Below are 25,985 nucleotides of genomic sequence, written 5' to 3'. Positions count from 1 at the left end.
ATAACCTGAATGTGAAAAACAGAGCTAACCATCAGTAGAGCAGCGAAGAACTGCCGCCAAGTGAAGAAGGAAAGTATCAAATCAAATGGCGACGGAACTAGAAGAATTGATTGGGTTTCTCTCAGCCCCTTCTCCTCCAGTGAGTATCATAAGCTTGTACCCTTTAATCCTTTTGTATGTTATTGAGTACAATTTGTTTGATTTTTTCCCTTTTTAGCTTGTCTTCATTTGATTGATTAACGTAAAAGTAAGTATCTGTTAAATCTAACTCGCTGAGCTTGGATTGATCTTCTCTAATGGTGAACACATGATGCCATTGATGATCAACCCGGAAGGAAAGAAGAGAAACTATTTTTGTATTTCATGAACTGAACTAATTGAATTACAATGAAATAGTACAAGCTATCTATTTATACAAATAAAGAGAAAGTTCTAGAATAACTAATTACTGCTACAGCTGGCACTAACAACAAACTATCTAACTAACTCTAATGCATAACTGAAAGGTGAATAACTAATCTATAAGCTGCTGAAGTTCTCAATAGTATCTTTGCTTAAAAATTAAATTAGTACCGATTGGGACAAACCCTTTTTGTTTTACAGTTAATTGATTTGAGTTTTTAGTCAATTACTAGTCATTCTTTCAACTATATATGTTAGAAGAATGATTTTTTAGTGAAAAAGTAGCTTAGTCTCTTAATTGTTTAACATGGGAATGTAATGGGTTTGAACCCTTTCGTCTTTATTTAATGGATTTGAACTTTTGGATATCTATGTTTAAAGAATGGTTTAGCTGAAAATGTAGTGTTTTTTGAAATAAAGGAAGAATCTTTTTGGATAAAGTTTAAGTTAGGATTAAGAACTAACTTGTGGGTGAACTTTTCTCGTTGGAGATGATTTGCTTTTAGATTTTTTTTCGTTTTATTGAGCTTCTTGGTGTATGTTTGAGCTATGGTTTTGGTGAAAAAAGTAACTGTCAAAAAAAGTAAGAATCTTTTGTTAGATTTCTAATGTGGAACTGGGTTGTGGTTAACCTTTGGGCTTTATTTGTCCAGTGTGCATGTTGAACAATGTTGTAGGTTAAAAAANTAAAAATTGATGTCAAGTTTAGGGGTCACCAATGGATTAGGCCGCAATAATACAAAGGACCAAACGGCTCTTCCGAACGCAACGACGTCGTACCCTTATAACCTGAATGTGAAAAACAGAGCTAACCATCAGTAGAGCAGCGAAGAACTGCCGCCAAGTGAAGAAGGAAAGTATCAAATCAAATGGCGACGGAGCTAGAAGAATTGATTGGGTTTCTCTCAGCCCCTTCTCCTCCAGTGAGTATCATAAGCTTATACCCTTTAATCCTTTTGTATGCTATTAAGTACAATTTGTTTGATTTTTCCCCCTTTTCGCTTGTCTTCAATTTGATTGATTGATGTAAAAGGAAGTATCTTTCCTTAAAAATTAAATTTGTACCGATTGGGACGAACCCTTTTCGTTTTACAGTTAATTGATTTGGTTTTTTAGTCAATTACTAGTCATTCTTGTAACTATATATGTTAGAAGAGTGATATTTTGGTGAAAAAGTAGCTTAGTCTCTTAATTGTTTAACATGGGAATGTAATGGATTTGAACTTTTGGATATGTATGTTTAAAGATTAGTGTTTTTTGAAATAAAGGAAGTATCTTTTTGGATAAAGTTTAAATTAGGATTAAGAACTAACTTGTGGGTGAACTTTTCTCGTCGGAGATGATTTGCTTTTACTTTTTTTTCGTTTTATTGAGCTTCTTGGTATATGTTTGAGCTATGGTTTTGGTGAAAAAAGTAACCGTCAAAAAAAGTAAGAATCTTTTGTTAGATTTCTAATGTGGAACTGGATTGTGGTTAACCTTTTGGGCTTTATTTGTCCAGTGTGCATGTTGAACAATGCTGTAGGTTAAAAAAGCAGTGTGTTTCCCCACCAAAAAAAAAAAACAGATGTTAGAATTTTTCAATGTGCAACCTTTTTCATGTGACAGCTAATTGCTTTGAATTCAATACTTGTATTGTTGAGTTTTTTGGTGTATGTATGTTTGAATGAACAATGGTTTTAGGTGAAAAAAATAGCGGTTGATATTGTTCGTGATTATACTGGTTCTGAGGATGGTTTGGAATCTCTTGGCAAGTATTCTGACGTCGTGCTTCCCTCTCTGTCTCGCCTTCTTGGTGAAAAAAAGGTACCAGTATCTTCTAAGATGTGTGATTACACCAATAAAGTTCATGGTATGGATGCTTGGGACAAAAAAAGTTAAACAAATTATCCCTTTTCTTCAGAGTCATAAGTAACATTTCAACTTTTGGAAATCCCCCCACAACAGAAAATTTGTAAATAAAAAAGATTTTTCTTTACTGTTACAATGGCTGGATGTTTGCAATATTTTCTGTAACATTTAAAGAATCTTACCAAGGTCAAAATAGATCTGATATTTGGAAGGAGGGATTAATTCTTATCTGTGTAAACTTGAACTGCTGTTGTTAATATTGATAGTTGTGTACACTATGCATAACCATCCATATCCTAACTTGGTGATAGAGCAATGATTTAGAAACTTCTCTTTTTCCCTTTTTTTGAAGAAAAAATAAAGACTTTTGAAAACACCAAAGTTCACTGTGCAAACACTAACTCACTGCTATAGAAATGAAGTTTTAAATATGACTTTTGAAAAGATAAGAAACAAGCATTATGTTATAGTACCGAAGTTCACTATGCAAACTTAATTTTCGCAAACACTTTATTACAATTTTTTTTAGAAAGACTTTATGCCAAAAAATTAAACTGTGCACAAAACCTTTTTTTTAAAAAAAATCATTCCTAGCATAACGTTATGAGCTAGAACAAGACGAAGCTGAATGAGATCTCTTGAAAATATGAACCTTTCCAAATTGATGGATACACATATGGTATCACTTTCTTTCTTGTGAAGCCCATGTTTTCGTTGCATACTAATTGTCCAAAAATTGACAAATTTATTGTTGATTAATTCATACCATGACCATGGTTTGTCTTCCCGAGTTCTTTTATCAAACTCAATTTATTGACATGTATGTAATATTTTTCGTGTATTGATACTTATACTATGCAGTAGCCTCCAGAAGGCCTTTTTAATTCCTTTTTTTGTATAAAAAATACCATTCAGGTGGTTTCTGAACCTGCGGCTCAAGCACTGGTAAATCTGTCACAAAAGCCAGAGTTGGCAGGTAAGATGGTTGAGATGCATATGGTTAGGACATCGATGGAGACCTTGTACAAGCAAGATTGTGAAATCACAAATCTGCTGATTATGCTCCTTGTTAATCTCACACAGCTGGATGCTGGTATTGATTCTTTGCTTCAGGTTAATTCTCATCCTTTTTTTTTGCACTAACGCTTTAAATGCCTCTTTATTTTTTTATGAATTAAGGCATTTCATTAAAAAGGTACTAGTAGATGCAAAACTACAAAAGAAATGAAGTGCAAGATTATTAGCCCCTTTGGCCTTTACAATGTGTCAAACTAAAACTAGGGGGCCAACTAAGTGTGTCCAAACAACGGTCAAGTTAACTTGGTCCAACAAAAAAGATTAAGCAAACATCTGGCTTTGAGAGTATTGAGGTTCCACCAAACATCTTCGATCCCTTTCCGTCCACAAACACCAAAACATAATTGCAGGGATTATCACCACATTTTCTTGATGGTCTTATCAACTCTCCTTAAGTTCTTGTTTACGGCAAGTTTAACTTTGAAGCTACTAATATGTGTCATTATTCTTGTTTATACACTGTTAGATAAATTACAAAATTGTGTTTTGTATCTTTTCTAAGTTGATCAATAATGGAGGAAAGTTTCCACACTTAACCTTCCCATTTGTAAATAGAATGGGACAACTTTGAAAATATTAGGTTTTGATTCTGCATTTCCCTCTTCTGTGGTCATTGAACGGCTGAAGAAAGAAATTAAAAAATGCCTGTACAAAAATTGAAGAAAATTTAAAGACTGAGAGACACTAGAGGAACAAGAAGAGTTCCATAGATATCTTAAAACACTTCGTAGACTTTCTACCTGCTGTTAGGTTGTAGTCATTGGTTCTCCACAATTAATATGGCCAAGTTGAATACCGGTTTCTTTTACAGCGTCATTAAAAAATATTGGTTTCTTATGCTTATTATGCTGATTGCTTTCCCTGATTGGCAGTCTGCAGATGAGAAGATGCATGGCTTATATGTCATGAAACTTGTGAGATCATTTTGTTCGTCCTCCTGTGAGGGAACAGGTATGTTCAATTATCATTCTTTTTCCCTTTTATCCAGTTTGATTGTTTTGTGCATTTAAGTGCTTTGATACTTTAGTCCCTGGCACTGTTATCAAGCACAAAAAAAGCTCTAAGGTCCGTTGGGTCTTTAAGCACAAATAAAGTGTGATGAAAAAATGCACAAATTGAGAAAATAATACAAATTTATATGTTTTGTCCAAGACTAATAATTATAAGCATGAACGACAAATATATGAACAAGGAAATTCAATTTTTTTTATGATAAAGTGAAATATCATTTGTTTAGTGTCGTCTCTTTAGAAGAGGCTCATTGGCAAGGAAAAGTTTGTCTTAGAACCTTGGTGACGTCATTGAAGCGCACATTAAGCTAGGTGAAGCGCTCAACACGTTTTGAGCCTCACTTCAGGGCTTAAGCGTGCCCTTGACAACTGGTCCCTAGAACAAAGAGCGAAAATGAAACGATTACAGCTGAACTCAGATACACCCCTGCTTAGCTTGTACAGAAAGTGAGAACCTGGAGGGTGCTTGTTTCCTGATCATCCCTCCAAATTGGTTACTTGAACTGAATTGATTGCCTAGCTAGAGAACTCGACTTAAATTCACCTTAGTCTGCTTAAGATGGATAACATATCTTAGTCAATAATTTGTTTTCTGAGAATGGTAAAATATCTAAGTCAACAAATCAGTGTTGTAAATTTTCATGGATTTCTTATCTACTTAAAGGATTGACCCAAAAGCCTTGAAACCTGGAGCACAAGTTCTATCCGTAATTTGGTCCACTGAGCATTGAATTTGACCAGTGTGCGTCATGTGATTTTCTGTGTTTTATGAGAAAAGGTGAATCCTCGATTGAGAAGCAAGAGACTTAGCCGACTTTATGGGGAAGAAGAATCGTTTATGATTGAAGTACTTCACTAAATTTTGGGTGCTACAAGACTTGGTTAGAAAATGTTCCACTGTGGATGAGCAATTATGTGTAAAGTCTGTCTGTTTTACGATAATGCTAGTTGGATTCTGTCCTGGGCTTCTACCTTCAATCATGACAGAGCTGTTTCTCAACATTTACTTGCTAGGGGAAGTTGAAGGCATAGCAAAATATATTATTTCAAGATGCTAGTACATAAAAAGTATCTTTTGGTATGTGATGTGTTGAAATGTCTGACCATCTCATCGGAAAATTTAAGTTGATAGTGAAGACGTCCTAACTTGAATATATCTCCAACATGATGCATGTTTAACTCAAACAAGAAATTATTGGCTTAACTTTCCGTAGTATCTATTATCTTTGTTGTTATTACCACATATTTCTTTTTCCTTTGTGATCAGTTGATCCCTTTGAACATGTGGCTTCTGTACTTGTTAACATTTCTAAGAAGGAAGATGGGAGAAAGCTTCTGCTTGATCAAAAACGATGCCTACTAAAGCAAATAGTCCGGAATGATTCTAAGAGCTTGTTGCGAAAGAGAGGGGTATGTGGTAGGATATTTTCAGTTCAAGATGGCTATTTTCATGAATATATGGACTTCTGCTTTAAAATTAAGTATTTGAATTAAAAATGAAAAGAAATGGAAATGTTGCAAATTCTGTCATCAAACACTAATATATGTAGTTAGTGCCTTCTAGACTGAGCAATTTGGCTTGATCCAGCTTCTTTATTGTATATTTAAAAGCTTTCTTTTACAATCATGTGATAAGCAAAAGTTTAGCAGGAAAAAATTGTGCACTGATTTTGGATATAGGTTGCAGGAACCATCCGCAACTGCTGCTTTGAAGCGGAGAATCAGCTGCAAAATTTGCTTCTGATTTCTGAATTCTTATGGCCAGCTCTGCTCCTGCCTGTTGCTGGAAATAAGGTGACTTTCACCTATATAAGGAAGATGTCAACAATAATTCATTTATTTCTGCAGTACACTTCAAATCTATCTGTAATTAGGACTTGAAAGAATGGATGTGTCTTTGCTTTTTACTGTCATATCACACTTCTTTATTTCTGTTTCGTAGAACTTGTTAGAGACCTGTAAAGCTATTTTTTCCATCATCTCAAGGTCAGTATTATTATACTCGATGGAGATCTGTCATTTAATTGTTCTTTCTCTCTGATTGAAATACCTCAAACAAGTGACGAAATAGATAAGTTCAACCAGATAATGTGAAATCCGAAAACTAAGAAATGTTGTTTGTCATCGAGAATTCATTCTGACCATAAGGTGAATGGTTCTTATTTGAATGGAATAGGAAAGCTCCCATCTTTGTTCAAGGACTGTCTACAAAGATTTCTTTCAACAAGTATACCGAGAGTTACTATGTGTATTCTTGTTATCAGTGTGTGTCATTACTTAATGTACACAAAAGGGAATGGTTTGCTGACTGAGTGTGCTAAGCATTGATCTGGTAACCTGAAGGCCTTAGAAGACCCAATTCAATAGAAAAACAAAGTTAGTGAGGAGCAAAGAGAATAAATTTCAAATGGGAATAAAGGTGCAGATGGCGCTGAGAATCATTTCTGTTTGGTTCGCTGCTTGGGTAAAGGCTAAAAAGGCTTGATCTAGATTTTAAATCAAGTTTAAAATATCTTCCATGACGGAACATATCTTCTTTCTACCTTTTTGGCGCTCTATATTATTTACTTTCTTGCTTTGTCTCCTTCCCAGTTATCTGTAGCTCGCTGTTACAAATATGTCAAAACTTTAATTTTCTTGTCTCAGTTCTCCATAGTCCTTTCCATTTGAATTGAGTATTTTCTTGTGGTCCAACTTCTGACAGGTCTATAATGAGGAAGACACTCGGAAAATGCCACTAGAGCTTGCAAGTGCACTCTCAATTGAACGAGAACCCGTTACTGATCCTGAAATTCGTGTACAGGCGCTAGAGGCTATTTATTTGCTCATATTACAGGTATAGTCTGAACAGTTTCTTTGTATGTGCTTCATTTGCTTATCTTAACCCTTACAGCTGTGATAATAAGCAGCACAAATTATAGCTTTTCAAGTTCGGAGTTTATATCCAGCCACCTGAAATAGTAGCTCCTCTTACTCTACATAGTTAATTATCTCAAAAGTGTTTTACTTTTAGATGTGTGGATAGAAAGCAGCTATCTTTCTGTGTAATGAAACCATTTAATCAAGCCATTCTTCACTTTTTGGAACTTAAACTATAACCACACACACAAAAAAAGTTTTTGACCAATTGTAGAGGATGGTTGTCCAAGAACAGCACTCTTTGTTTTTAGTCCATATAAGTTTAAAGGAAATCTTTTGTGTATGAATTGATCATTTCTTCTAATCTGTCAGATCGCCATACATTGTACCATTAGTAGTTCACTATTCCCTTCTACTTGCTAGTTGCTGCGTTTGTCCTATGAAACGACAAATTTTATTGTCCGGGGAAGCTTTCCTTCTGCTATGGATGATTCCGTAGGCGACTGTATGATATGCTCGAATTGATTGCAGGAAGCAGGCAGAAGAGCATTTTGGTCAGTGAATGGTCCCCGAATATTGCAAGTGGGCTATGCAGACGAGGATGATCCTAAAGCAATGGAAGCATATGAGCGAGCTGGCTCTTTGGTATTTCAAACTGCAGCCTATCATCCGTCAAGTCTCTTCTGTCATAAGAAATATATCTTTAACTGTCCTAATCTTAATTCTTCTGAATGTTGACAGCTGATTCAAGAGAGTGGCCTCGATGAAGAATTAACAGAGACATCTTCGTAGACATCCTGCTTTCTTACTGGTTTTGATACTGCGATAGCAACGAATTCTAACAATCAATCAGACAAACTGCAGGTTGCTTAGAGTATTCAAGCGCTATAGAAGTGGGAAGGTCCCAAGTGTACTTTGAATTTTTAGTTTTTTTCGGTTTCTTGTAGCGGGGTTGGTTATGATCCTCAGAAAGGTTGTTATGTCAAGGACTCGGGTGATGTATCGGAGGTTAGTGTTATATACAAGGCAGCTTTTACTGCTGAAGGAACAATATAAGATTGGCTTTAAGAATATGATTTCAGATATCTCTGTACTGTTTAACTGATTTAGCAGTGTTATTGATTGTCAGTTGTCACCCGACTAAGGGTAGTTCTATTCAAACCTGTTCTCAAGTTAGGGTCTATCGGAAATAATCTCTCTGCCTCCTCAAGGTAGAGGTAAGGTTTGCGTATACCTCATCCTACCCAGACTCCACATGTGTACTATGTTGGGTATGTTGTTATAGTGATCAAATGTCTTACTAGATCCAAATATTTCAACTTGGAGTGAACATTTTCATCTACAAGTATTTCAACTTTTATTACAGTCGGTGCTATTTGTTTGTACCGATAACAACAAGTCTAGTGTAATTTTACAAGTGAGTTCCGGGGAAGTTGAGATGTATGCAGTCTCACTATTATGGTGTAGAGGAGAGATTGTTACCTTATCCTTTATCCGGACTTGTGAATTGTGATCGATAATGTAAATGAGCTCATATTATTTTTTATAACACTTACCAAAGAAACGAAATGTTGAGGAAATCAAATTACGTAATATTTATGTAAATAAATTCTTTAAAATATATTTAGGTTAAAGAGATAGAGTTTGAGTTTACTACTTTCAACTTGTTTTAGTTATCGCCTCCTTTTATTGATTATGAGTTAATTTTTAGATTTTATATATAGACATGGATTAATAACTTTTTAGTATTGTGTTTGAAAGTTTTACTTCTTGTATTAGAAGACAATACTATACTTAAGAAATTTAATATTATTACTTTTTCTAGTGTATAGCTTTTACTCCTTTTCATCTTACTGATATAACTATATTCTATTTGATTAAGTTAATTACATAAAAAGTGAAAAGTTGAAGCAAATCAAATTTAAATCGATCAATGTAAAATCAAAACGAAAAATTGAACACACACCTCACATAGCTTTTAACTTTTTCACGTATTTGTTTTTACCACAGTAAAAATAACCGTTGGCGCGAAATGAAGATTGTGCATATCTTCACCCCGCGCGCGCCAAATGAAATTTAGCGAAACACAAGCAATTCAACATTCCCGCCATCTCTTCTTCTTCTTCCCTTAAACCCTCCAAAATGCGACCCGAAAAATTCTCCATCTCCTCTTCATCACCCAAACCCGAAATTAAATGGATCTTTCCGACATCGCCCGAAAGCTTGGTCTCACCGAAACCAAACATCTGGTTCGCAAAGCCGCCGAGCTCCGTCGACTCGCCGATGTACAGTTCGATTCCTCCGTCATTGGCGTCGTAAGTAATGATATGATGGATTGGTTGCTGGGAATTGAGGTTTATTTGATTAGAATTGGATGGAATTGAATTTGGATTGATTTTTTTTTGTAGGGGGAGATCTGCAAAGCTATAATTTGCTTAGAGATTGCTGCTTGTAGGTACAATTTCTGTTTTTCTTCTCCGATTGTTTGGGTGAATTCTGTTCCAAGGTGAATTAGGGTTGAAGTAAAACGATCAGTCGACTATGGGTATTCCAAATTTGTTGGGGGTTGGTTATATGAATCTGCTATTTCATTTTTGGATAGATAGAAATTGGGCGTGTGCAGAGTCGGGTTATTAAATGGGTTGATTTGAATGTCAATTTGTAGTACTGATTAATCAAGTAACTGGGTTATATAGATTTTGTTATATTTGATATTTGTTTCATTTATGTACTAAATAATTGCAAATGGAGAAATGGCCTCTTGTAGAAATGTAGTGTAATAGCTGGAGGTTTAGTGCATTGGGCTGCCCTTTTTTATATAGTCCAAGTCATAGGTCTACTTATAGTTTTACATCAAAATAATAGAATGTACTCCTATTAGAAATGATCCAGACAAAATTATTTGAAGTACTGATGCCGCTGTAAGATGTCAGTGACACTTGTCTATGATTTGTAATATGTTCTGGTGATAAATGTAGGATGGATGTGGTGTTTGATCGTCAGGCAGCGATAAAATTGAGTGGGATGTCGGAGAAGGCTTATAACAGATCATTCACTTCAATGCAGAATGGAATTGGAGTAAAGTGAGTTTTTAAGCTTTTGTTTCACTCTACATTTTCATTTTTGTGAATCTGTACATGCCTTTTTGGAGGCAAATGGTGCTTTGTTAGATGTTGGATTCTTGCTGATGTGAAAAGTTCTTTTTTACTTTGCAGAAACAAGCTTGATATTAGAGAATTGGCAATTCAGTTTGGGTGTATCAGGCTCATTCCTTTTGTTCAAAAAGGTCTATCATTGTAAGTTTGATCATCTACTTTGAACTCATGGTCTTACATATTTTGTTGTTTTGATTGTCCTGCCTATGATGTTTGTTTGATCTTATGTTTGAGAGCCTAATTGGACAAGAACAAGCTGCTTTTGTATTGTTTTTTATGGGATTTGGTTTGGCATGTTGGGACCTATCTGTGCCTGTTCTTTCTGAATTTCAGCATGCTAGAGTTTCTAGTTTAGATGGGGTTATATAAATAGTTAGAGAGTTCTTAATTAGGTTTTGATGATTATAATTCCTTTACAGATACAAAGATCGGTTTCGTACATCCTTGCCACCTTCTAGAAGGGCAAGTGCTGATTTCAGTCGACCTGTGTTCACTGCTGCTGCGTTCTACCTGTGCGCAAAAAGACACAAGGTTTCTTCAATATACTCTTCAAGCATTGGTAGTCCTGCACTAGTTGTAGCAGCATGATAAATTGGAATGAACTGTCTCATAGTTTTCTTCATCTGTGTTTGCAGCTGAAGGTTGATAAAATGAAGCTCATTGAACTTTGTGGCACATCAGAACCTGAATTTGCTAATGTAAGGCCTTTACTCCTTTGATTACGTTTTTCTTTTCATTGTTTTTATCATCAAATTGTTTATTTACTTAAGCTATCAGTTTGCTGTACTATGGTTCTAATATTTTTATGTGGATTGAAATGATACAGGTTTCTACCTCAATGAATGATCTTTGTTTCGATGTTTTTGGGACATCAAAGGAGAAAAAGGATCCCAAGACAGTGAAGGGGAACCGAGGTAACACATGCTGATTAATTAAGTTCCTCACTTTATTACAAGCAAAATGAGGTTTAGTGCTTTTCAATACACATTATGATACATATTTAACATAGTGATTTGCATATGCAGAACTGCTAGATGCATTACCTGAAAAAAGGAGGGTTGAAGATGGTGGCTATTCATCCGAGGATGATAATGTAAATGAGAAGCTCTCTTTTAAATTTTGCTACTAGTTAATGATGTCATAACACTAATTAACATAAATAAGGAACACAGAAGCTCTCAACTCAGATGTAAGGACCTGTTTGTTTATATGTTATGCATAGATATGGTAGGAAACAACCCTACTACTGTTGAGGACATATGGCAAGCCACATTGATGCTTATTTGAACTCCTAGATTAGAAAAAAAAAGACGATGAGTTTGACTGGTTACTGGCTTATCTTGGACTAAACCGTCATTGAATGCAAGTTATAATCTCCACAAATCTTTGTGCTGGAGTTCTATACTCAATTAAAGTTCTTACAAGTTACATCTCAGTTTGTGTCGTTTCTTGCTGATTTTTGAAACCTTCCATTTTGCAGTCATCAGCTTACAAGAAGCGTAAACGCATGGATGAACATGCTTACGAGGAATGGAAATCTACTGTCCTTGCATCAAAAAACCAAAGCAGCCAAAAAGGTAAAATAAATGAATACTTCATCCATTAACTAGGAGTTCCCAGACCATTTAGTAGTTACATTAGCTTATGTGCTGATGGGAATTGTGTTTATTCTTGTAGCTCCTAAACAAACCAAACAAGCCCGGCTGGACTTCATGAAGAAAGTTCCTGAAACTAAAGTGCAAGCTACATAATTCTCCATTGTCCTTTCCAATTAGACAAATTTTAGTTGATTTTTTTCAAACAGTGGACAAAATGATTGGGAAGAAATTTCCTTTTGGTTTCTTGATACCATAGTTTACCTTTAAAAAAGAAGAGATAGTGGTAAGCCACTAAAATGAATGTTTATTTGGATTGATCCTTCTTAACAGCAAGGTTTGTCTGTACAGATATAGATTATTCTTGTTAAATTATCAAATCACATGCTTATGATAGCTCAATTATTGTGTATGCTGTGACCATATTCTTCTACAATACATAAATCATTTATCTTATTATAAATTTATAGTCTCTGTTACACAATAACTACCATGTGTGTCCCTATCCTAATTTAGTCATCCTATCTTTTTAGTCTTGATGAAATGGTCAAAAAAGAAAATGATGTTTCCACAATTGGAGACTTTGTTTTGGAAGGGTAAATACTAAATAGAATAGGATGCTTCCCATAATCGGAGACCCTTGTATTTGAAAGAAGAATATCAACATCTAGAATACAAAAATTCCACAACGCAACGTCAACTTCAAGGTGTAAAGTTTGATTTTTTAAATTTATGACTTGACTAATTCATGTTAAGCAATGACATTTGGGAAAACAATGATCTCTCTATTTTCTTCTTCTTCTGATAAAAACTCAACGAGCTTGTAATAAATATTCACTATTGCATGTTTCATAACAAGTAAAAATGGATTGAGCGAGTAATTTTTTACTGCATGCTTCAGAAATAATTTTAAAACTTTTTATAGCCAATAATATCATACCGATAAATAAAATACTTTACACTATCCGTAAATTGCAAAGTTTTTTTTTTTTTAGAAAATCAAGCTGTTTGGATAACGTATAAGCAGTGGGTAGATAATAATCTTGTTGGCGGCTCATTGGAGAAAAATGCCAACTGGCGAAGTATTTTGGACCAAATAGAGCCAAAAATCCAAAGTCAAATTTAACAAAGCTATCTAATAAAATTCATAAGCCACGATGAACCCACACCCATAAAAAAAAGAATAAACAATTATTTCCTTCATTTTTTTAATTTGAGGAATTTTAGTTATTTTATTTTAATTTATATCTTAAAATATAATATAATCTTACTATGTGTCATCATCACATAATTGAAATGTTGATATACTACTAAAAGTAAAATACAAAAATAATTTTTTATCCCTACTTAAAAGTTTCACTTTTTTATAATTTTAATTTTAAAATTAAAAAATATTTACCATATGAGCGACCTCCTAAAATTACTTGCGATACTTCTATTTGTATTTATTATCTTGTCTGACATGTCAACCTTCCATATAAAATATCAACCATCAGTGACAGCACATACTGCTCCATTAGTTTAAAAATTAATAATGTTAGAGAATTATTATTCTTTGTTTAAGGCACTTGATTAAAATAAAATAGTAATTTTATTTTATTTTTAGATTTTTTTAAAACAAGTGTATTCAAACGGAAAACACTATTTCTTTTAAAATGAAAACAATATTTCCATAAGAAGAAATTTTGCCAGTTTTATTTAAATCAACGAATACATGATATTTTTATTTATTTATTGTCTAATCATAATTAATCAAGATATTTTTTTTCGTATATATAATTCCGAAAATGAAACTTAATGATCCTTTAATGTAGAGCCCTGCTAATTCTAACTATGGTAATAACTATATTAATGTCATACACATAATATTATGGACCTATGGTAATAATTTTATGAGAAAAAAACTTGTTATGTTTGTCTTTTTTAAACATCAATAATAATTACATGTATAACAAATCCTTACTTTTAACAACTATGAATTTTTCAAACGAATATGGTCATTATAATAAAGTTTGACTGTAATAAATATCATAGAAGTTGATTTATAGACTTGGTTAAATTGCGGAATAAGGCAAGTTTTTCACCGCTGAAAAGTCGTGGGCCTAATATTCCTTTTTTATTTTATTTTTTAAATTAATTTGATAATAACAACGACAAAGAAAAACCCATTATAAATAAATAAAATTAATTTGATGATCGTTATTATAGGAGTCCAGTTTTCCAAAACAATAATATCCTCTCTGAAAAATTCATTATTTTTGTTAAATTTTTTCTGAATATTTTTTGCTGTTTGAAATTCCTTCCAATTCTATTTGGAAGAGAATTTCAATCAAACCATATATCTCCACTGTTCTCTTTCTCTACAAACCCTAATTTCAATTTTATACAAAGTTTGAATCTTTTACAGAGTTTGAAAGAAAGCTCAGTTTTTCTTTTATTGGGTATTTATTTGTTTTCCTTTTAAGGCTACTTTGAAAAAGATAGTGATTTATTTTTCTTTTTTAAGGGTAATTTTCAATAAAAGATTTAAAAAGGAACAATTTTGTTTCTTTTCTGGGTTTTTTCAATTAAGGGTAATTTCAAGAAGGTATAAAGGAAGGACCTTGGTAATATTTTGGTGAGGATTTTGTATTTTTGAGATGGTGGGTAGTGTGAATATTGATCCACAGGGGAAGGGAGGATATGTCTCAGATGAAGTTTTGGGAACATTTTTACCAATAGTTGTGTATTGGGTATATTCAGGATTGTATTTAATGCTTGGGAATATGGATAATTATAGGTTGCATTCTAAGAAAGATGAGGATGAGAAGAATTTGGTGTCAAAAAAAGAGGTTGTTAAAGGTGTTCTTCTCCAACAGATTGTTCAAGCTGCTGTTGCTACCGTTCTCTTTGCGGTTAGTTACTTTGATCATCTCTAGTTGCTGCAAAGTTTTGATTTTTATTTGTTTTGGAGTTTATTATGCATCATGATGAATTGGATTTGTATAGTTTACTATTGAGGCTTAGATGGTATTGATGTATTATTATGCATATGCTTGTTTGGTCTTCTTTTTATGCGTCATAATGATATTTATAAGGTTGACTATTGAGGCTTAGTTGATATAATAACTTATTATGCATATGTTTGTTCGGTCTAATTTTAATGAATCATAATGGTATAGATGATTTATATGGTTAACTATTGAGGCTTAGTTGATATTGAGAACTTATTATGCATATGCTTGTTTGGTGAATCATAATGATACAGGGGATTTATTTGGTTAACTATTGAGGCTTAGTTGATTTTGATGACTTATTATGCATATGCTTCCTTGGTCTTGTTTTGATTGGAATGAAATGATTATGTCTGGTGCCGGCTTAAGGTTTAGAAATTATTTGATTTATGAGTGTATGATTTTGTTGATGGTATGTGCAATTCATAATTGGATGTTGTGTATTACAACGTGGGGTGAGTCATATGATTTTGTCAATGGTATGTGCAACTCATAATTGGATGTTGTGTATTACAACGCGGGGTGAGTCATGGATAGGGGAATTTTTGGATGCGATGGCAGTGTAATAATAGTTCTTTTGTCCGAATTGGCACTGCTAGGCAAATGTTGTTGGATTTCAAATTGAATATCATTTGTTGTTAGGCTGATTTCAAACATTTTGAATTATATTCATTTACTTGAGGGAGGAGCTTTTTTATGCCTGTGTGTGTGATCCTAGAATCCATCCGATAGATGGATGGTAAAATTGTTCTACCTTAGTCCTTAACGGTTTCTTAATATTTATTTATATACATTTTCGGTAAAGGAGTCATTTGTCAGAGGACTATGATACAATGCTTTATTTGGCTGTTAATCCACAGCTTACTTGTTTTACCTATCATTTAGATGAATCCTTCATGCACAGAATAAACAAATTCAATTGAAGTACAAGAGCAAGAAGTATAACTTCTTGTGTAGGTCAATCACAAAGTGTGCAAATTTCTTTTTTTCCTGTCTTGACAAGCCTTCAAGGCTACTTATGTAGAGTGTTTTATATCTATATATTATAATTTACGTTATGAAGTGTCTCAAAATCGATTGAACCTAAAAAGTGATAGTCGACAGTTATCTGAACAGAAATTTCATCTTTTAACTTTAAATGAAATATTTTTGATAAGGAGGTTTATATGAAATGCTGGCAGGTTTGATTTTCTTTGAGTGATAGGAAAATAGGAGTTCTGTAAAAGTTAGATGCAAACTGTTGAACCTCAGTTTTGAGTCATTTGATTTTATGAAGAAAGGTTGACTTTGAAGTTCTTCTAGGAAAATAGGTTGCCAAAGCGGCTCAATCAGCATTGTTTTGATCTTGGCTGTCGATGCTGATGCTGGGGATGAGACTACTTGACGCCTCATATAGAAACTGTCTACAAGGATGTCGAGACTATCCTAAGAATAAGCTTTTATTTGCTTAATCTGCCTTTTACTAAAGAAAATGGGGAATCATTGCTCTTCTTTTGCATTTCCTTGTCTACCTTCTTCTTGGTGTCCATCTGTCTTGCAAAGTTAGTTGACGGCAGCTTAATAGTTGAGAATAGGAGGCCTAACTGTGACCTCCCAATAAAGCTTTCTACAGTGCTACTTCACATATGTTTGGAATTATGGACAGACTAAAGTAAGTTGTGAGATGATCTTTTCAACTGCAGTATGTGAGCTTGGATATGTTGAGGGATAGATTCGTTTCTCTAACCTGCAAAGAATAGATATAAAAAGGAAACAATGTAGTCTTGTCTTTCTTTTGGCTTGCGTTGATATGTGTGTAGGCTGTAGCCTGATTTGCAAAGTTAGTTTCAACCACTTCTTTAAACTAATTTGCAAAGTGTAGTGTAACTCATATCTATCCTCTTAAAAACTCTAGTTCAAACTTATTTTATTTGTTGGTACTTCTCTTTATGGGTGGTCATTAGTTGGGTCTCTTGAGTCGTGACCTCAACCAATGCACTGCTTTTGTTTCCTTTCACTTTGGTAAGAGTGGAAAGTAGATAAGTTCAATTAGTAGAGGGCTAGCTCATACCGAATACAATTTATCTCCGATCAATGAGCTAAAAATTGTACACCTTTTGTATGTTCTGATAAGTAACTTAAGTATATACCATGAGGAGTTGTACTTTTCATACTTGTTTTCTCTACTTTTAGTATGTTGTTCCAATCATGAACCTGATTCTCATATTCTTGTTCCATATCATGTCAATTTTTATGTTTGTATTTTGACTAATGCTTGGTGTCTGATTATCTACTAATATGGAGCAGGTCACAGGAGATGATGGTGAATCTGGTGGAGATCAACACACTTCAATCTTTGTTCTTGGCAGACAGTTATTTGTTGCCATGTTGATGTTAGATACTTGGCAATATTTTATGCATCGGTACATGCACCAAAACAAGTTCTTGTACAAACATATCCATGCTCAACATCACCGGCTAATTGTTCCTTATGCATTTGGAGCTTTGTACAACCACCCTTTGGAGGGTCTGATTCTTGACACAATCGGCGGGGCTCTAGCTTTCCTTGTCTCTGGCATGTCCCCACGTACCTCCATCTTCTTTTTCTCATTTGCTACGATCAAGACTGTTGATGATCACTGCGGACTATGGTTGCCCGGAAATCTTTTCCATATCTTCTTTAAAAACAACTCCGCTTACCATGATATCCATCACCAGCTTTATGGGACCAAGTATAACTATTCACAGCCTTTCTTTGTGACGTGGGATAGGATACTTGGTACTTACATGCCATATGAACTTGAGAGAAGACCGGAAGGAGGGTTTGAAGCTAAGCCTGTTAAAGATTGCAAGGAACATTGACAATACTGTTAACATGTTTGTCATATAGTATGTACCACTGCAATTTTCGTCTGCTTCAAATGCTTAGTTACTCATTTAATTTGTATAGAGTATATAGTTAAAGGGTTCGCATATATTGTTGTATAACTGGTGTTGGTTTCGAGGTTTGAGAAAGGAATAGGGTTGAATAATAGTTTCCTTTTTAAACATTGTCTCAGATTTGATATCTGGTATATTCAACTGCAGGCAGAGATAAAAGATTACTGAAATACATTGTGTGCCTTGAATTCTTTAGTTCCAAGCATATGGACATGTATTGTGACTTTCTCATTGTTCTTTTTTGTGGGCTGTTATTGACGGTGTCGAGCTCACCTCGACCATTTTACTGAGTACCTGCTTCTTCCAACCAAAGAGGTATCAGGTATCTCTGTTTAGCGGTACTTAGATACACAAGAGAATCTTATGAAGAGGGGAATACAAATGTGCCCAAGATGCTGTTTTTGTGAGCAGGTTGCAGGGACAATTAATCATCTGTTCTTACATTGTAAAGTGGCTGGCCAGCTGTGGAAATTGTTTACTAGCTTCAGAGGTATAAGTTGGACTGTTCCAGGGAGAACAGGACAGGCTCTAGAAAGCTGGAATATGGAGGGCAGTGGCAGCACAGACAAGAGTAGATGGAAAATTGTCCCAGCTGTTATTTGGTGGACCATATGGAAAGAAAGGAATTCTAGGAATTTTGATAACAAGAGCAGCCCTCTGCACAAGATTAAAATGAACTGCATTATCACTTTTTGCTATTGGTGTAGTTCAGAGTATATAGATGACCCTGTGGCTATTGTAGACATTCTAGGGTCCTTATAAAGATGAAAGGAGGATCTAGGGATAGCTTCTCTTTTTTCTTCTTTTCTTTTCTTTATCTTTTGTTTATGCCCGACACACATGTGTGGAGGGACGATATGATGTAAATTTTGGATACCAGCTTTGAGCTGATGATTGATATACAAATGTTACCTTTATCAAAAAAAAGATAGATGGGAAGAAATCTTTGAGTATTTTTTGCTTTTCTTGTTTTCACCTGCTTCATTGATTGACCGCTAGGCCATACTCTCGGGTGCTAACATTGTCATTTCTCTAACATCTAGCAGAGTGGCATCACAACATTTTGGTGAACTCATAAGAAAATAGAAAAGGCTGAAACCATTCACTTCAGGATCCGTAAAATCTAATGACAAACCTCAAGGACTGAAATGAAAAATTTGTTCAATAGTTACATTGTGAGATGTATTTAGTTTACAATGAATGCAACAGCCGTTGGACGTTTTACAGAATCTTTATTAAACGAAATAACTCATAAAGAAATTACTTGTGATATTCCAAATTGCTCCAGCTACAAACTCTGCATACTCATTTTGAGTTGAATTTGAACGGATTACAATGGGTTGAACTAACAAATCAGCAGATTTACTGATCCATCAAAACTGTACTACAGTTAATGTTTCTGTGTATGTTATGAAATGGTATTACAGCAAGCAAAATGACTAGCACATTTGTGTTGACGAGTTGGGACTACAACCTTGTCATTATTTGGAAATGCATCATGGTTGAGTTCACCAGAGCTCAGCATTTTGTTACTGCATGCAGCGGTTTCTCAGTTTCTCCACAATTAATTGAACTTCATCAGCATCCACATCTCTGGTCACAGTAAGTTTCTTCTCTTTCATATCAGTTGAAATTGATTCTATCCCTTTCATATCGAAAAGACAAAAAAGATGAATCTATCTATTTGGTGTACTAAAAAAAAAGGAAAGAAAGAGAAAAAAAAGTAGTACCTGGACGAAGAGAAAATCTTTTAAATGCCTTGGGTATATCTTCATCATGAGATAAATTTAATTTCAACGTCTTTTTCTGCAAGAAAACCAAGAGAAAAACCCAAATGTAAAACGAGGGCACCAGGTAAGATAAGAGAGAAAACAGTTCACAAAATTTAGGCCATTTCTGATTCATCAAAATCATGCAGAATAAAGCTTTTTTCAGTAGTGTACCTCGATGAGAACGAGCTTGAAATTAGTATTTTGATTATCTTCGACTTGTGTTTCTTGTATATTCATGGCTGACTTGACAACCGACTTATTCCAGTTTTCTACCTCGATGTACTGCAGAGAAAGGATGTCCATGAAACAAGAAGGGATCTCCATAAGATCTCGACATCCACGCAAAACCAATTGTTCAAGGTTAGGAAAGGCATCATCAGCTACAATCCATTTCATCAAGGACACGTATTCTAGTGTCAATATTTTGAGTTGAGGGAACATGCCATTGCTCACTTTCCATTCCCTATGATCACCAAATTCAACGTTGTACAGTATGAGTACCTCAAGGTGCTTGAGATGATCAGCAGTTTCTGATAAGTACTGAGAATCCAGGTAAAACCAAGAGAGTTTCAAGTATTTGAGATTTGGTGCAGAGATGCAAAAGGGGATGGTTTTAAAGGCTTTTGATTGATAAAGCTTTAGTATTTCAAGCCGTATTGGAAAATTCAACACATGGTACTGAAGGGGGTATTCTAAACATTCAACTTCACATACCAGTTTTCGAAGATTAGGTGTTTTTCTCAGCATCAATTCTGCATCCTCAATACAAGAGAAATATGGAGAGGAAAGGGTTTCCAAATCATAAAGTTTTGCAGAGTTCTCGAGTAATGGATCTTCATTTTCTGTGCTGAAGTCAGGAATATACAGATGTCTCAATTTAACCATATCCCAAACTGTACTAGGTAGTAGTAGCGTGCAACGTCTCACACGTTTTAGTATAAGAGTTTCAAGGTTCCAAAGATTGGATATGCTTGAAGGAATTGAATTCTGTTCAATGGGTGCAGATAAATACCTCAAGTAAAAGAGCTCAGTTGGAATAGAATCAATAACAACCTGGTGCTCCAAATCCAATACTTTTAGAAACTTGAAATTTGGTAAAATATGTGAAATTGAGAAAGCATGAGAGGATAAGGGATGACGGGCAAAGTATGGGTCATCATTCTTAAGAAGTACAGAGCCAACAAGCGAGCAAGACACACTCCATTCAACAAGACTATCCATTTCAGTGAAGGCCAAGTGAGCATGCTGCTCGCGAGAGTAAACAGCTTTGGTACTCTGATCCCTGTGAATATATCAATTAGCAAAATCATATCATTAATTTGAAATAATTGATTGATTGAAAGTAGCATTACTTGTCATATATATTACCGTTTTATGCATAGTAGAAAATTCTCCTCAGCTGCTCTTTCCTTGCAGAAGTCAAGTAATACATCATGAAGGCGACATGCTTTGACCTTACCATCTGAAATGGCCCTCTGAGTAACCATTACTAGATTTCTTCCAATAAGATTCTCCAAGTAACCTTCTGCTATATCCTCCAACCTCCTGCCTTCACTACTTTTTATAAATGATTCTGATATCCATAACCTTGTTAACTTTGAAATGTCAACCACTCTATCCTCTAAAAATGCTCCAAAATAAAGGAAGCAAGACTTAAGATGGCAGGGTAAAACATGATAACTTTGGTCTACAATGGTTCTTGAGTCATTGTGAATGTGGGTACCCAAATTGTTGGCCACTTGTTCCCAACATTCTATTTCCTTTTCCATCTCCGACAGAATACCAGCCACCAAAACAATTGAAAGGGGGAGTTGTCCACACATTTTTGCTATTCTTAGCCCAACATTTTTTAGGAGAGGGGAACTGCAGCTTTGTTCACCAAACACTTTCTTTTCAAGCAACTTCCAACTTTCATCTTCGTCAAACATACGAAGATGAAGGGGATCACTATGAACACTAGCATATTTGGCAACTTCATGATGTCTTGTTGTTAGAATGATTCTGCTTCTGTTATTGACATCTGGAAAACAACCTCTTAAATCATCCCAAGCACTATTTTCCCACACGTCATCAACAAGGATAAGGTACCTTCGGGGCAATAAAGTTTTGCGAAGCATATCAGTTAATTCATTGTCAGGAAGTTCTCTACGGTCAGAACCCTCACCAATAGCATCACATAGCAAGGACAATAACAAGTCCTTATACGAATATACTTGAGACACACAACATTGTGCACAAATATCAAATTGAGAGACAACTGACCTGTCAGAATAGAGTCTGTTGGCTAAAGTCGTCTTACCTAAACCTGGCATGCCGTGAATTGAAATGACATCTTGCCCTTTGGTTCTACTCAGTAGTTTTTTTCTTAAATTTTCTATGACATCCTCAAACCCAACAATTTCTTCTTTCATCCTCGGAGTCCTTGCCAGTTTTGATGATGTACGAGCAATGACAGTCTTCATTGTATCGTCAACAGTATTCTTTTCCTGAATCTTTGCTTTGATACAAATAATTTCCTCTATGATATCCTGGAGCCAACGCTCGAGGCACCAATGAGGAATGCCTTTATTTATACAAGCATCAACTACATATTCCACCTCATGTGCTTTCCTAATTATCTGTATAGCACAATCTTCATTCAGTCTCTTGAACTTATTGTGTGGCTCTTCTACGACAACCTTCAGGAAAGGTTGCAAGCTCTCAAATTCCGTTTGAATTACTTGAATTTGATTCTTGAGGAAAGCGAGTGAATCTGAATAATGGCCTTGGAAATCCTTCAGGTTTTTCAATAGAAAATCGACATAGCCTAGTCCATGAATCCTTGGCAAGTTACATTGAAATGCCTTTTGCATGACGAGGTAGACCATCGCCTTGATAGGCTCAATGTTTCTGGGAAGATCAAAACCAAGCTCCCGGTTGATATCCTCTAACGTTGTGTCTTCCTTCTCCCCCTTCATATCATAGAATGAGTAAATAAGAAGTCCGGCATCAATAATAACAGAATCCATATCTTGAAGATGAAATTCCAGATCTAGTATTGGCAGATGAATGAGATTGGCTCTTAGAAGGCAGAGCATCTCCTGAAGGTTAGCCATTTGATCACTCAAACCAACCATCAGACTGTGTGTCGGAATCTCCACAATGCCACTCTCAGCTGCATGCTTCTTTTGAGCTTGTGGTATGGTCGACTTCAAAGCTTGCAGGACATCAATATAAATATTGTTGCAGCTGATGTCTGGCTGAATGGACTTAATCTTCATTTCCATGAAATCAGAACGCAAACGACTGACTTCACTTGGAGACAAATCTGGATTTCCGTTGCCATAGACGACTGGCAAATGCAACCAGACAACCATTGCAGTGTGGCTAGCCTCAATTAAAGCATGAATATAAAAAGTAGTATGTGGGTATTGAGGCTCTATACATTTGTTTGAAACAAAGCAGACAAAAAATTTCAATAACTTCAACTCCTTTAACACTTGTTCTATTTGTTCCTTGTGTTCTGGAACAAAAAGCCACGAAATTGGATCATTGATCTTCACTAGAACATTGAGGTTCTCCACAAAAACATCGATGACTTCCATCACAAATTTGGGGCTAACATCATCCACCTTGTTGGCTGCAAGTGATGTATTTGGAAAAGAGTACTCAGCTCTGAATTCTTGCTTAGTCTTCCAAATTACCAGCCACCAAAACAATTGAAAGGGGGAGTTGTCCACACATTTTTGCTATTCTTAGCCCAACATTTTTTAGGAGAGGGGAACTGCAGCTTTGTTCACCAAACACTTTCTTTTCAAGCAACTTCCAACTTTCATCTTCGTCAAACATACGAAGATGAAGGGGGTCACTATGAACACTAGCATATTTGGCAACGTCATGATGTCTTGTTGTTAGAATGATTCTGCTTCTGTTATTGGCATCTGGAAAACAACCTCTTAAATCATCCCAAACACTATTTTCCCACACATCATCAACAAGGATAAGGTACCTTCGGGGAAATAAAGTTTTGCGAAGCATATCAGCTAATTCATTGGCATGAAGTTCTCTACGCACAGAACCCTCACCAATAGCATCACGTAGCAAGGCCAATAACAAGTCCTTATAAGAATATACTTGAGACACACAACATTGTGCACAAATATCAAATTGAGAAACAACTGACCTGTCAGAATAGAGTCTGTTGGCTAAAGTTGTCTTACCTAAACCTGGCATGCCGTGAATTGAAATGACATCTTGCCCTTTGGTTCCATTCAGTAGTTTTTTTCTTAAATTTTCTATGACATTCTCAAACCCCACAATCTCTTCATTCATCCTTGGAGGCCTTGCCAATTGTGATGATGCAATGACACTCTTCATTGTATCCTCAACTGTGTTCTTTTCCTGAATCTTTGCTTTGATACAAGTAATCTCCTCTATGATATCCAGGAGCCAACGCTCGATGCACCACTGAGGAACCTCTTTGTTTATACAAGCATCAACTACATATTCCACCTCATATGATTTCCTAATTATCTGTGTAGCACAATCTTCATTCAGTGTCTTGAGCTTATTGTGTGGCTCTTCTACGACAACCTTCAAGAAAGGTTGCATGCTCTCAAATTCCGTTTGAATTACTTGAAGTTGATTCTTGAGGAAAGCAAGTGAATCGGAATAACGGCCTTGGAAATCCTTCAGGTTTTTCAATAGAAAATCGACATAGCCTAGTCCATGAACCCTTGGCAAGTTAGATTGAAATGCCTTTTGCATGACAAGGTAGACCATCGCCTTGATAGGCTCAATGTTTCTTGGAAGATCAAAACCGAGTGCTCGGTTCATATCATCCAATACTGTGTCTTCCTTGTCCCCCTTGATGTCATATAATGAGTAAATAAGAAGTCCGGCATCAACAATAACAGAATCCATATTTTGAAGATGAAATTCCAGATCTAGTATTGGCCGATGAATGAGATTGTCTCTTAGAAGGCAGAGCATTTCCTGAAGGTTGACCATTTGATCACTTAAACCAACCATTAGATTTTGTGTTGGAGTCTCTACAATGCCACTCTCAACTGCATGCTTATTTTGAGCTTGTGGTATGGTTGACTTCAGAGCTTGCAGAACATCAATGTAAATATTGTTGCGGCTGATGTCTGGCTGAATGGACTTAATCTTCATTTCCATGAAATCAGAATGCAAACGACTGACTTCACTTGGAGCCAAGTCTGGATTTCCGTTGCCATAGACGACTGGCAAATGCAACCAGACAACCATTGCAATGTGGCTAGCCTCAATTAAAGCATGAATATAAAAAGTAGTATGTTGGTATTGAGGCTCTATACATTTGTTTGAAACAAAGCAGACAAAAAATCTCAATAACTTCAACTCCTTTAACACTTGTTCTATTTGTTCCCTGTGTTCTGGAACAAAAAGCCACGAATATGGATCATTGATCTTCACTAGAACATTGAGGTTCTCCACAAAAACATCGATTACTTCCATCACAAATTTGGGGCTAACATCATCATCCACCTTGTTGGCTGCAAGTGATGTATTTGGAAAAGAGTATTCAGCTCTGAATTCTTGCTTAGTCTTCCAAATTACCTCCTTCCAGTAGGGACAATCATAGGGTTCTCTATGAGACTGAATCTTCCAAATTTCTATCATTTTCTGTGAGAATTTTAGCATACCGCATTCACTTGCAAAAGGTAACCTTTTCAAATGGAGAAAACAATCGAGGAATTTTAAGTCCCATAGAAAGAAATTTATTCGATCCCTTGCAAGATGCGGGTATTTTTTGGCTTGCCGCGTGCTAAGGAGGCGATCTTTCAGATCAGACAATTCATTGTTGAAATACATCCTTGTGACACAAGAATTAAACTGTTGTGAACTGGGAAAGAAGAACAATTGAGATACAACACAGTATTATAGTGGACACAAACGACCTACATAATAAGTCGCATGAGATAAGCTGATTTATATTATGTCACATTAAAAGACATAATTATGTATTATCTCATTATTTTACGACCAACAATTATTTGTCAATGATGAAGATCCGTGAGTATAATATATATTACTCAAATTTCAAATTATGTGAGAGTGTTAGACTAGACAAGAAATTTAAGAATAAAAGGAAATTTTTTGAAACTTATAATCTAAAATAAATAGTAATATTTACATGAGTATTTTTTTTATTTTTTTGAATGTATACCACTAGACTTTTTATTAACATAAAATTCTCAATAGGGATAAGTACAAGCAAAGCGGGCTAGATCTTATCTTACCAATCCTATTGTGAATCTTTATTAATTAACAAACATGAAGAAAATAAGAACCAGAGAGAACTAGATATAGAAAAAGTGTCATAAAGAGG

General features: G+C 35.2%; 4 protein-coding genes and 1 long non-coding RNA gene across 7 annotated transcripts in view; 4 read left to right on the top strand and 1 right to left on the bottom strand.

Moving 5' to 3' along the window:
- On the top strand, window positions 1-8,359 carry LOC125862789 (uncharacterized). 2 transcript variants are annotated; one of them, XM_049542915.1, is made up of 9 exons: window positions 1-139; window positions 2,086-2,208; window positions 3,169-3,366; window positions 4,203-4,281; window positions 5,608-5,750; window positions 6,021-6,134; window positions 7,045-7,176; window positions 7,731-7,844; window positions 7,941-8,359. In XM_049542915.1, the coding sequence occupies exons 1-9, from the start codon at window positions 86-88 to the stop codon at window positions 7,989-7,991; spliced, it is 1,008 nt and encodes a 335-aa protein (XP_049398872.1). In that variant the 5' UTR covers window positions 1-85; the 3' UTR covers window positions 7,992-8,359. The 2 variants fall into 2 exon arrangements, with proteins under 2 accessions (XP_049398872.1, XP_049398871.1); XM_049542914.1 differs by lacking the exon at window positions 1-139 and adding an exon at window positions 1,173-1,325 and having other exon boundaries at window positions 7,941-8,357.
- Window positions 8,360-9,288: 929 nt separating this feature from the next.
- Window positions 9,289-12,361, top strand: LOC125862259 (origin of replication complex subunit 6). Its single transcript, XM_049542289.1, has 10 exons — window positions 9,289-9,514; window positions 9,608-9,654; window positions 10,178-10,282; window positions 10,415-10,495; window positions 10,774-10,885; window positions 10,990-11,052; window positions 11,181-11,268; window positions 11,380-11,447; window positions 11,835-11,931; window positions 12,032-12,361. The coding sequence occupies exons 1-10, from the start codon at window positions 9,395-9,397 to the stop codon at window positions 12,103-12,105; spliced, it is 855 nt and encodes a 284-aa protein (XP_049398246.1). The 5' UTR covers window positions 9,289-9,394; the 3' UTR covers window positions 12,106-12,361.
- Window positions 12,362-14,143: 1,782 nt separating this feature from the next.
- On the top strand, window positions 14,144-17,783 carry LOC125861684 (sphinganine C4-monooxygenase 1-like). Its single transcript, XM_049541536.1, has 2 exons — window positions 14,144-14,843; window positions 17,229-17,783. The coding sequence occupies exons 1-2, from the start codon at window positions 14,589-14,591 to the stop codon at window positions 17,781-17,783; spliced, it is 810 nt and encodes a 269-aa protein (XP_049397493.1). The 5' UTR covers window positions 14,144-14,588.
- A 1,988-nt stretch (window positions 17,784-19,771) lies between these two features.
- On the bottom strand, window positions 19,772-25,509 carry LOC125861687 (putative late blight resistance protein homolog R1C-3). Its single transcript, XM_049541538.1, is given in 3 exon segments — window positions 19,772-20,915; window positions 21,002-21,938; window positions 23,839-25,509. Coding segments are annotated over 3 exon segments (3,711 nt in total). The 5' UTR covers window positions 25,469-25,509.
- Window positions 22,194-25,985, top strand: part of LOC125861690 (uncharacterized) — a 67,041-nt gene continuing 63,249 nt past the window's right edge. For both annotated transcript variants that reach the window (XR_007445971.1, XR_007445970.1), the window contains exons 1-2: window positions 22,194-22,322; window positions 24,217-24,385. This is a non-coding gene — a long non-coding RNA (uncharacterized LOC125861690). The remainder of the gene's footprint in view (window positions 22,323-24,216; window positions 24,386-25,985) is intronic.

This window comes from Solanum stenotomum, chromosome 4 (assembly GCF_019186545.1).
Source record: "Solanum stenotomum isolate F172 chromosome 4, ASM1918654v1, whole genome shotgun sequence".
Classification (NCBI taxonomy): domain Eukaryota; kingdom Viridiplantae; phylum Streptophyta; class Magnoliopsida; order Solanales; family Solanaceae; genus Solanum; species Solanum stenotomum.
The sequence above is the reverse complement of the archived record's forward strand: the minus strand, read 5'-3'. Positions and strand labels throughout refer to the sequence as shown.

Excerpts from the sequence above, each read along its gene's own strand:
- LOC125862789 (XM_049542915.1), top strand. The coding sequence starts at position 86 with ATGGCGACGGAACTAGAAGAATTGATTGGGTTTCTCTCAGCCCCTTCT. Across the intron at positions 4,282-5,607 it reads GTCCTCCTGTGAGGGAACAG|TTGATCCCTTTGAACATGTG; the intron begins GTATGTTCAATT and ends CTTTGTGATCAG. Across the intron at positions 7,177-7,730 it reads TTTATTTGCTCATATTACAG|GAAGCAGGCAGAAGAGCATT; the intron begins GTATAGTCTGAA and ends AATTGATTGCAG.
- LOC125862259 (XM_049542289.1), top strand. The coding sequence starts at position 9,395 with ATGGATCTTTCCGACATCGCCCGAAAGCTTGGTCTCACCGAAACCAAA. Across the intron at positions 9,515-9,607 it reads ATTCCTCCGTCATTGGCGTC|GGGGAGATCTGCAAAGCTAT; the intron begins GTAAGTAATGAT and ends TTTTTTTTGTAG. Across the intron at positions 11,269-11,379 it reads GACAGTGAAGGGGAACCGAG|AACTGCTAGATGCATTACCT; the intron begins GTAACACATGCT and ends TTGCATATGCAG.
- LOC125861684 (XM_049541536.1), top strand. The coding sequence starts at position 14,589 with ATGGTGGGTAGTGTGAATATTGATCCACAGGGGAAGGGAGGATATGTC. Across the intron at positions 14,844-17,228 it reads TTGCTACCGTTCTCTTTGCG|GTCACAGGAGATGATGGTGA; the intron begins GTTAGTTACTTT and ends AATATGGAGCAG.